We start from the raw sequence: 11,754 nt of genomic DNA, 5'->3' as shown, positions 1-11,754 counted from the left end.
CCCCAAGCAGACGCCAGCTGTCGCGTGCTGCTCCGAGGGACCCAAGCGGCTGAAATCGGGCGGCGAAGGGGGGGGGATAAGACCCGCAGGCAGTCCTCGTTAGTCATTACTCAGAAAACAAAAAGCAAAAAAAAATAAAAGGGGGGGGGGAAAACGCTGTGTAAACGCACCAAGGCGGCAGCTGTGAGATCTGCACATCCCATTTAGCACGGTACCTGCTGTCTGCGTGCGGTGAAATATTGCTGTTTGCTCAGCACCCAGGGACACGGCCCCATGGCAGGGCGTCCCTCACCTGCAGGCAGCCCAACCCCATGTTCCCTCTGCGGGGTTTCTAAAGCTCTCACCCCCCAAGGGATTTGTTGATCCTGGACCATCGCCACGTGCCCGGGTCTCCTTTGCTCCCTGGTGGGGCGAGCAGGAGGAGAGCTGGTGGAGGGCATCGCTTTGGGGACGAGGGAAACTCATCCAGGCTGGGGGACGCCCCCATTTCTATGCACATTTCTGCGGCTGGTGCCACCAACTGCAGCCCCTCGTCCCCATTTATCTCAGGATCAGGGTGCCCAGAGAGGCTTTGCCCGCTGTGAGCCATCAGCCCGCTGCTGGCTCAGAGAGGGACACCCCAAAAATCCCCTTTGCTTTCCCTTCCCTTTGAGCTGTGGGAAGGGCCATGTTCCCAGCGCCGTGCTAAAATAGCTGAGCTGCAAGCCCCAGCCTGCTCCCGGGGCCTCTGGCTGATGCTAGCTGGAGCTATTTTTGTCCTTCCCCTCTCGTAGGGCCCCGTGCCAGGCTTAGGATGTTTGCTACCTGCAGGACAGGCTGTGGTGAGCTGGGGGACCCGCTGGTGAGGTCGCAGCGATGCCGTGCCTGTGCTGGCAGCCCCATCTCCTCCAGCAGCTGGAGCTGGGAGGAAAACGGAGCTCTCTGCCCAGTTTTGTGCCTCTGGAGCCAGCAGGGAGCAGGCTCAGGTGTGCTCAGCCCTCCTGGCACGGAGAACAACAAGCAAAGCTGAATTAGGTCCCCCAGGTAGGAGCTGGAGAGCCCCAGCAGGCTGGTTTTGGGGCTGAAAGCGCAATCCTTGACCTTACAAAGCCACGTGAAACAAAACAGAAGCAGCCTTGCTCAGAAACTGCATTTAGAGTCAGTGGCCAAGAAGCATCCCTGTGTGCAGCGCTGCTTCCAGCAGGTCTTGTAATTTCTGCACCACAAAATATTTAATAGAAAAAAAAAAGCCCCATTTAGCCCCATTTCCAGGTGATGCAGGACCCGAAGCAGCCCTGTCCTGGTGCAGGAGCTGCAGGCAGCAGCTGGCTCCGTCCCCTCTCCCAGGCAGGGCAGGCAGTGCCGCTGCGTGGCTGTCGTGCTCCACCGCAGCCTCTCCTGGTGAGCAGAGCACTCCTGCACGCTGCAGACCTCGCAGGGGATATTAAGATAAAGGCAAAATGCTTTTAATTTCGCTCCGAGTGTTTGCAAGGGCCACGCATATTTGCAGGTATCTCATGAGAGGCAGCTGCCTGCTGCGCTCACCCACCCGCAGGAATGCCCGCACAACCTTTGTCCCCGGCACACGCCACCCAGAAGGATTTCAGGAATCCGCTGGACTTTGGAATTTCTCCTCTTCCTCCTGTTCTGAAAACCTGGGCTAAGCGCTCAGCGTGCTGCCCCCTGCTAATGAAGGCAGGCACATGCTTAACCACAGGTCTCCCTTAAGAGAGAGCCACAAGCTGAGCTGGTGAGTGGGTAGAAAACGTCAACTGTGCCCTGATTTATTTTGTTTTTGAAGCCATCACATTTGTAGTACACTACATCCTCCTTCCTCTTCCTCCACAGCTTTAAACAACCACCATCTTTCAAGCTGCGGGATGATCACAAGGCCATTATTAATGCCAAGGCCATGGGATTTGTAACATAGCATCACTCTCGGTGAAAAAGCTACTGCCAGAACCAGCCTGGACGTTTAAATGAATTTTTAAAAAAAGAGGTAATGTCTTCATCTACCCCCAAGGACTTCTTGTACTGCCACCTAAGCAACAGCTTGAGCTGTAGCATAGCAGAAGAGTTAATAAGAGAAGACCCAAGACAGCCTCAGGCTTTTATCACTCAGAACAAACTCTTGTTTACAGAGCCGGTGTCAGAGCTGCTCAGGAAGTCGGGGCACAATTCTTGAAAGATGAATGGCAACATCAGCAGAGGCACTCCTGCCTCATCTCTCAGGCAAGCAGATGCAGTGTTTTTGATGTGTGTGTGTTCAGCAAAGGAAGGGATGCGTGGGTTAGCCCCAGCTCTCTGGGTAACATCAGGAAGAATCCCAGATCTCCCTGTTTCATGCTGCTCTTACACCTCTCACCTTCGCCAGCCTCCAGCAGGGAAACAAGCTGGGCAGTTAATTCATGTAAAGGGACTGGCAGCAGGGATTTACGTAGCTGTGTCCAACACCAGAATAAACCTACCCAGGCCACAGCTCCCCCTGACCCTTAGTAAAGTCAACATACCCCCTAAGATCACTTCCAAGAAGCCTTTTAAGGTTTCTTTTAAGGTTTCCCAGCCTCCTGCAGCACAAACTGCCAATTGAGATTCATGCGGAAACTCTGGGATCACGCTGTGATTGCAGCAGCCACCCACTCAGCCAGCGCAAAGCGTTCAGTCCTGGAGCTGGAGGCCAAATCCTGCTCACCAGAAGCCACCAGCTCCAGTAATAACGCGGCATGCGGCTCAAGCAGCCCTCACTGCAGACAGAACTGAAAAATGTTGGGTTTCAGCAGATTAAATATTTTCATTTGTGTAAACAGGCAACAAAGGACATCTTAGCCACTGCAGAAAGACCCCAAGTTGTTTTTAACCACAGAACCACAAGAACTTCTGGTTTGTTCAACACCTTTCATATTTAATTTATTTAGATATTCTCTACATTAAAGTATTCTCATGCCAACACTTCCAACCTCCCATCCCTACCTCAAGAAAAATAGACTCGACACAGCTTTAGAGTGGAATGCACTGGAATAAAGTTGCTAATGCGTCCAAGTTACAGAGAACACTGAACAAATCATAGGAAGAACTGCACATAGGAAACATCAGGGAAAGCTGGAATTAGCCCACTATCATTCAAGTCATGTTAGCACCTTCCCAGACAAGCACTGAAGGCATTTAGAGAGGTGTAACATGCTTTGGTTAGCTAGACCAGCGCTTAGACTACATTATGCCTGGAAAAAAGCACGAAAGCCTGCCAGCACTGGGCTCTGAGCCTCATCTGAACCAGTTTAAAATAAAATAAAAATATCACACTGAAGTGGCTAGCCAAGCTTGCTGTGTTTGGGAATGCTGAGCTCTCCTGACTAGCCAAATCTGTGCCTGGAGTGCAAACCACAACAGTTTCAAACACGACTCAGGACCCAGTGCCACCTAGAGCATGCTTTATAGCAGAATTCAAAATATCCATTCGTATGGCAGGTTGCTTTCTCCTGCTGCACTGTTTGGTATGAACATTTTAAAAGCTGACCTCCCCCCAGTACAACTGCGTCAGGTGTAAGAGCTTTCACATCACATAATAGCCTTCCATAGCAGCATGAAGCCTTGAATTACCTACAGACCTGCCCGCTGGGGGACACTACTGATTTCAGAATGCTTTAGCTGCTCTTCCACATCTCTGGCATTTCCAGAATTCAAAAAAAAAAAAAAAGTTAACTAGGAAATTTGCTCTGCAAACATCGATTTAAAACCTTTAATTCGGCAACTGAGCCTTAGCATGCTGCCTTCAGGTAGCAACCCACTGGCCTGTGACCTCTGAAAAAAGACCCTTTATTAGTAGAAAAGCGCCTGGTGTGCCCACTAGTGTCCTCAGTTCGTGCATACCTCTACAAATCTTAAGCCACAGCTAAAAAACAGCGACTTGCATGTTTCAGAGAGGCATACTGTTGTGCACCACACTTTCCACATACTACCCTGGTCTTCAGGCACAACAGCAGGACAGCAGAGTACCATCTGCTCGATCAGCAGCAAGGCAACTGCACATGATCAGATAGAGCAGATGCTTTGGACAAAGGAAGTCGCATTTGCTCTTTGATGCTTTCCAAACCACATGCTCCTGGTTTGAAAGCAAAGATCTGCAGTTTTTGGTAATCCTCAAGACATTCCCTTGAAATGTCTAGAAAAGGTCCAGTTCAAAAAAAAATAAATGCTTCGTGATAGCTATTGCACATCTGTAAGAGCTGGCCTAAAGGTTTTCCTGAAGACCCAGGCTTTGGAAGAAGGGATATTTTAAAAACTGGTATCAGTGTACGTTGGAACACTGGCACAAATGTCACCTACTCTTGGTTTTAATTATAAGGGCAACAAGTAAACACCAACACATGAAAAAAGAAAACAAACAGCATTTCACAGAGCAAGGAGCTAGAGATGAAGCTGTGGCTAGTGTTTTGCAGTTGAATCTCGAGGATAGAATTCAGCCAGTGTTGTCTGAGGAATTCTCTTCAACATCTCCTTGGGGAAGATTCGCAAAAGCTGCCATCCAATGTCCAAGGTCTCGTAAACAGTGCGATTTTCGTAAGGACCTACAGAAATTAAACACAGACTGAAACATGTGGCAGGAAAGTATCTCATTAATAGGGAGGTCTGCAACCAAGACCTTCTAGGTGTTAATGCAGACCACGATGTTCTTGAAACAGATTCTTACCCTGAGCAATGAAGTTCTTCTCAAACTTCTGCAGAAACTCCAGATAAAGAAGATCATCTGAGGTAAGAGCTTCCTCACCAACTACAGCCTTCATAGCCTGTACATCCTTCCCAATAGCATAGCAGGCGTACTGAAAACGAAAGAAACATTAGTGCTTTTACTTTGGTAACTAAATTACATCCTTAGTTTAACAGCAAAAGAGGTGCTCATTTGGAAGGATGACATTTGGGGTCCTTCAGTTAGCTCAGTCTCCTACCAACACTGCATTGTTATCATATCACACAGTGACCAACACACTAAAACTGAATCTGCCTACATTTAATACAGAAAATAACAATTTATACAACAAACATCCTCAGCAGTTACTGCATACCCTACAGCACACACATTTCGTGCTGCGGAGAATCTCGTGAAGGTGACTCACAAGGCTCCACAGCACCCATGCAAACATTTCTGTTCCAAACCCAAAACAAGGGTCCCACTAATCACTCCTTGCTTTAAAGCAGCCTCAGGAGCATTCTGGGCCCCAAGTGTTTGGCTGAGTAGTGAGAGAGGTGCATTTGAAATATGCCTCTGCTTCTCTGAAGGGATTTTTACATACCAGTTGGTTGGATACATCTGCGTGATCCTTCCTTGTCATGCCCTCTCCAATAGCTGACTTCATCAGTCGAGACAAGGAGGGCAAGACATTAATAGGTGGGTAAATCTGAAAAAAGAAAAAGACATCCCCCAAAAAATCAGTAATAGTACTTCAAAAAAGCATAGAAATGATCTTAAACAGGTTCCAACCACTGTGGTACACACCTGCCTGTTGTGCAGCTGCCTGTCCACGTAGATTTGTCCCTCAGTGATGTATCCAGTCAAGTCAGGGATAGGATGAGTAATATCTTTGGGGAAAAAACGGTTTGTCAGTTTTCAGACCTTTTATATTCATTCTAGCAGTGATGTGCCAGCTTTTTCAAACACTTAAATAACTTCTAAAGTAAAATGCCATCAGTTAGTACCCCCATAAATCACTAAGTGCTCTTATGCAAGAGCTGCAAGTACTCCTGACAGAGCTGGAGAACAGTCCTGAAGTCTTAAATGGGCAAAGTATTTCTCTTAACCACACAGAGAAGACAGCCAACAAGTGCACTACCCAAATGAAAACCTAAAGGCCACAGGACCTACCTCGCTGTGCATCAGCAATAGGGCAGTCTGCTCTGAAGGAGTCCTTTAAAGTGCTAGTTATGAAAACCATTTGAAAATTACTCACCGTCATTGGGCATGGTAAGAATAGGAATCTGAGTAATGGAACCATTTCTGCCTTCCACACGCCCAGCACGCTCGTAGATGGTAGCCAAGTCAGTGTACATGTAACCTGGGAAGCCACGACGGCCAGGGACTTCCTCTCTAGCTGCTGAAACCTGAGAGTCAAGAGAAGCATTTGAGGAAGCCAGCTCACTCGCACAGACCTGCCACCTCCCCTAATTAATCCATAGCAGTCACTTAAAGGACCTATTCCCACGGCTGATACTGAAATACAGCCAATAAGCCCCTATAAAGGGAAATATGTCACCCCAGCTGTGTATGATGAGACAAGATGCCAAGGCAAACCAGAAAGTATTAAGCTGCTGAATGCCGCTAGTCAAATAAGTTTAGCTGTGAAAAAGGCAATAGCTTTTTGACTGCTGAATATAATTCTAGGCAATAAATGAGTAACTAAAAGCCTCACTGGCTAATTTAAGAACATTGTAAGGAATACTAATTGTAACAGCTTGAGCACAGATTTATATTCACATTATACTATGAACCCTTTGTGCCAACACCCAGCATACGAGTTAATAAATGCGTACCTCTCGCAGGGCTTCAGCGTAGGAGCTCATATCTGTCAGAATGACCAGCACATGCTTCTCACACTGATATGCCAAGAACTCTGCTGTTGTTAGAGCTAGACGAGGTGTGATAATGCGTTCAATGCTGAAACAGAACAGCACGGCCTATTTACGACAGGTACTTTAAGGCAGCAAAGTAACAGTTTGAAGTTATATACATTAAAACCCTCTGAAAAGTCTGCTACATGCACCGACTGGAGCACCAGCATTGCCAATTCCACTCAGCTGCAAAATGTCAACCAAAATGACACCTGGCAGGTCAACAGTGACGCTCTGGCTTCCAGTTTATTTGCTCTTCTCAGCCTTTTCCCAGCCAACGCAGGTAACTTACGTTGGATCGTTGGCCAAATTCAAGAACAGGCACACGTTGTCCATGGACCCATTTTCCTCAAAGTCCGATTTGAAGAACCGAGCAGTTTCCATGTTCACCTGAATCGTAATATTAAAGCATCAGTTCCAGACCAGATTTTAGCATCCTTCAGGTCTAAACACCTTATTACTAATCCATAAGCAAAGCTCTTCACACCACAGACTCCCCTTCAATCCCAACTGAATGAGTTATTTCTACAGAATTCCACCCAAGGGACAAAGTTTAATATTTTACTCTGACCAGGGAATCACTTTGGCTGAAAATCCCAAATAGATGGTAGTACTTTAACATTCAGCCAATTTACTATTTAGTTACACACATGACCTACCCAGAGAACTTTCAGAAAAAGTAACGTCCAGCTACCTGCAGCACTGTCTCATTACTTGAGCATCATTTTCCTCCAACAATATTGACTTACACCCATAGCAGCAAACACGATGGCAAAGTTTTCTTCACTGTAGTCCATCACATCTTTGGATTTCTTCACCAAGCCAGCTTGGCGACATATCTGAGCTGCAATCTAAAGGAGAAAGCTTATTAGTCCCTCTGCATATTTGATGCAGAATTTAACCTGCTTACTTTTTAACCCCAGTGAAATGCAATTTGCTTTAGCAGTTTTAAGAACAGCACTGAATACCCACCTCATTGTGGGGCAAGCCAGCAGCTGAGAATATTGGGATTTTCTGCCCCCTGGCAATACTGTTCATACCATCTATAGCAGAAATGCCAGTCTGGATCATTTCTTCTGGATAGATTCGACACTGGGGGTTAATTGGCTGACCTGTTATGTGTTTAGAGAACACACATTATTCCATATACATGTTTGAAGTTTGATCAAACTATCACTGATCCAAGGCTCATGTCAGAAGCTAGAAACCCCACCTTTAGGCCCATAAATTTTAAGATGCACCTGGTCAAATCTGAGCCTTTTGCTGATCTCAAGACTCTGGTATTCTACATTCATGTGAATGGTAAGAGTGCTTTCAAGAAAAGTCTGTCAGGTTATTACCTTTTTATCTCTAAGGCTATATAGTTAAGAGTCTACATACACTTCTCTGAACAGGTTTCAAGCACTTCTTCTACCCTAACCACCTGTACTTATATGAATTTGATTTGAGTTTGATGCTACACAGAAAAATAAAGATTAAACTCCTTCTAACATTTAGAACCTACGTTCAAAAACAAATCTATTTTAACACTCAGAAAACAGGAACAACAGATGCAAATAAATACCAGAAATGGACTAACATACCCATAATGTCAAGGAAATCTTCAGCCAAAACAATAGGGCCTCTGTCTATAGGTTTTCCTGATCCATTAAATACTCTGCCTGCAAGAAACAGCAATAAAAATAGAAGTGTAAGTTACTGCAAAAATAAGTTAGTGGGTAGTAAGTTTGTTCACTCTTCAAAGCAAGACTCAAGTACTTACCAAGCATATCTTCAGAGACAGGGGTTCGAAGAATATCCCCAGTAAATTCACAAGATGTTTTCTTTGCATCAATACCTGAAGTTCCCTCAAATACCTGTCAAAATACCAGGGAAAAAAGAAAGCACAAGAAAAAGTAGTATTGTGCTTTACAAAATAATGCACAGGAATGCTGCTTCACAGCTTGAGAATTTGATCAGCCGGAGGGAAGGAAAGCCAGGCAGTCCCCTGCTAGCAGAGGATTTCAGAAGCAGTTCACTCGTACAAAACATGACATAAAAACCTACTTTAAACAAAATTCATGAGGTGTATCAGCAGCAACCAACAAACCCAGTGCCATTCTTTTGATCTCAAGTATTTTCCTTTGCCAACAGGGTAAAGTTCTTCAGATAAGAAGAATTGTTATTAACAAGAAACAGCTGCCTAGAAGACAGACCTGCATCTGCATATCAGAGGAGCTGATCCTGAACCTAACGCTGTACAAACATAGTATGATTCCCTTAATCTAGCTGCAAGGGAATCAGGGTGTTGAGGGAGTGCAAATAAAAAAAAAAAAGTCATTCTCCGCTCCAGTTTTCAATCTTTTAAAATTATTCATACCATTTGCACTTGGAATAAGTGGATTTTTATTTATTTTTTACTTACAGTACAAAAAAATGCATCACAAGACATCTGACAAAGTTCAAATGTATACTGATTAATAAAGTATTTCTCCGTTGCATCCAGAGACAATACAGTCCCCAGTCTTACCTGAACAACAGCTTTGGAGCCACTGACTTCCAGAACCTGTCCGCTTCTTCTTGTGCCATCAGGAAGAGTCAAGTGGACAATCTCTGCATATCTAGGAAACTGAAAATGAGCAAGAAAGATCCATTAAATCTGTTTGTGGTTCCCTTTGAAATGGCACTATTATAATAACTAAAAGATCAAGAACAGAGTGATTATATATGTTTCTTCATTTAAGTTTGACAACATTGGGAGAGTTTGGTAGAACTGGAACGTTTCCTTTCCTTCTCAACAGCTTCAGCTACTCATCCCTTTCTGCTGGCACTGGGACAACTCTTTGGCTTTAATACCAATGGGCTTATTTTCTTTTATTTCAGCAGTCAAAAGCATATCTAGCGTTTAAATTGCTCAGACGACCCACAGATTTCACAACAGTCTGCATTTAAACTCTCACAGCTTATCCTGGAAAATATCCCTCAACAACTTCATTAAGAGTCTTTGTCTTTACCTTAACTTGATCCAAGATAACCAGGGGACCATTCACACCCGAAACTGTTTTATAAGCTGGAAGAAAGAGCCACAAGTCAGGTACTTCCTCAAAACATTGGAAATATCCCACATCAAGTTCTCAAAGTCTCATTCTTATCACCAGCCACAGTTTTGCAGATTTTGGGCCCAGCTCTGCATTGCTTCTCTGTTTATTATGAGCTCCACAAGAAGGATTCGGTGCTGAGCTGCATTGCCAGCATTTTGCCAGTACTCACAAAGCAGTGGAGGTAACTTTAAGATACACAATTCTGCCATTTTCTCGTCTGTCACAAATTCATCGATGCAAGCATTGTATCTGGGGATAACCAGAATGCTGGTGAAGTTCACCCTGCCACCAGAAACACAACTACAACGTAAAGCTACCATTTTAAAACAAAACAGTCATTTAAAATAAAACACTTCTTGAGCTATTCTGTGTTGACTTAAGGATTGACACCAGATACAAGGCCACGGCTCACCGGTGCACCACTAGGCTCATGCCTTAAACATCAGCAGCTCAGGTATAAGCACTAAATGCAGCTTTGCAAGGCACCAGAGTGCCCAGAAGTTAGAATTCATTACTCTGATATCAGCACTGCCGAAAAGCTGTGGAAACAGTGAAAAACCCTGCCCTGCTCCAAGGACACGCGAGCACCCCACCATCACTTGATCCAGGCAGAAGTAACGCCGAGTCAGAGCGTTATCAGGGTCACAAGGGAGCAGTGACCCAGAGCCAGCGTTAATCACTTGTCCCTAGGGGAAAAAATGAGCAAGTGGAGCCATTCACAGCACACAGAGACAGCAGCACCGCTACAAGGCAGGGGAAACGGGTGCCACAAAAAAGGTCCCAAATCCCACCGAGGCCAAGCTGCAGGGAATTGCCTACCTTAGGCACCCTGCAGCTCTGCCCAGGCCTGGCACACACACCTGGTGCTGTATCAACCATCAACAGAGCGCTGTTTACACCTAAGCAAAGCATTTGAACTGTTGCAATGTAATCTCTTAACTGCAACAATCAAAGCTGCATCAGATAAGGTCAGTGGGTGATGAGGCACATGAAGAGGCCTAATGCCAGAATTCCTCCTGTCTCAGTTTTAGCTCTTGTCTCACGTTGTTTGGCAGGATTTTGGTGTTATAAAATTGGCTTTAAACCAAAGCACAATGGGCCGCTGCTGTCACCTGGGCAAGGAGAATGACACAGGCCTCGGCCTGAGGAGAGGCCTCTGCACGGCCTGCGAGGGCTGGCAGCACAGCAAGAAGAGGGGAACATCCTCTTGAGCAACACACCTCATCCCATGACAGTCTTGTGAGCGTTTCTTCCTCATTTCCCTTGCTCTGACCACCAGAAAACATCCCTGGCACAAACAGCCCCAATCCCACCAGTGCAGCTCACCGCTGACTTTAATCCCCATCCCCAGGCAGATCGAGCCGCACCATGACAACCCAAAAGGAACCGAAACACCGCATTTCCCACACGCAGACGAAAGCAGAGGCAGTTTGGGGCAAAAGCCAGACAAAACGCGAATTGTGCAGGAAGCCGCAGCAGCTCCAGCCCTCAAGCCTTCACTACAGGCACAAGCAGAGCAGCTGGGCTGTGGTGGGAGGCCTTTTACGGATAGATTTGGATTTTATACCAGATAGAAGCGTTCAGGAAACAAACAGCACGGCCTAGGGAGCGCTCGCAGCGCCTCAGGGCCCGGCTGGCCCCGCACCCAGCCGCCTCCCGCAGCACCCCGCGACGCTCCCAAACCCCGCGGCTCCCCTCTTTCCTTCTCCCCCCAGCTCCCCGGCTCCCTTTTAGAGGCCGTGCGGCACTCACTGAGGCGAGGCTGGCTCACGAAGTCCCGCACCAGGACCGCCGCCTGCTCGCGGGCCCCGCCGAGCCCGGCGCCGTTGGGCAGCCCCCGGCCCGCCGCCGCCGCCCGCACCGCCGCCATCTTGTGCGCCCTGCGCCGCCCGGGCTCGGCTGCTGCGCATGCGCACATATAGGGGAGGGGAGGGGCCGGCCGCGGGGGGGAGGGAGCTGGCCAGGGTGCTGCGGGGGGGGGGGGAAAGGGGAAAAGGAAAGGAAATGAGGGAAAAAGGGAAAATAAAAGGAAATAAAGGAAATAAAAAGAGGGAAAAGAGGAAAAAATAAAGGAAAAAAAATAAAAGGAAATAAA

The 11,754-nt window shown here is 46.6% G+C and overlaps 1 protein-coding gene across 1 annotated transcript; it reads right to left on the bottom strand.

The window, feature by feature from the left end:
* Positions 1 to 2,860: 2,860 nt before the first annotated feature.
* On the bottom strand, positions 2,861 to 11,530 carry ATP6V1B2 (ATPase H+ transporting V1 subunit B2). Its single transcript, XM_082779483.1, has 14 exons — positions 11,412 to 11,530; positions 9,573 to 9,628; positions 9,089 to 9,187; positions 8,342 to 8,435; positions 8,163 to 8,240; positions 7,552 to 7,691; positions 7,329 to 7,430; positions 6,872 to 6,969; positions 6,502 to 6,625; positions 5,922 to 6,072; positions 5,471 to 5,553; positions 5,268 to 5,372; positions 4,667 to 4,796; positions 2,861 to 4,544 (listed from the first exon to the last, which is right to left on the bottom strand). The coding sequence occupies exons 1-14, from the start codon at positions 11,527 to 11,529 to the stop codon at positions 4,402 to 4,404; spliced, it is 1,521 nt and encodes a 506-aa protein (XP_082635609.1). The 5' UTR covers position 11,530; the 3' UTR covers positions 2,861 to 4,401.
* Positions 11,531 to 11,754: the final 224 nt, after the last annotated feature.

This window comes from Aythya marila (genome assembly GCF_965140915.1).
Source record: "Aythya marila genome assembly, chromosome: 26".
Taxonomy (NCBI): domain Eukaryota; kingdom Metazoa; phylum Chordata; class Aves; order Anseriformes; family Anatidae; genus Aythya; species Aythya marila.
The sequence above is the reverse complement of the archived record's forward strand: the minus strand, read 5'-3'. Positions and strand labels throughout refer to the sequence as shown.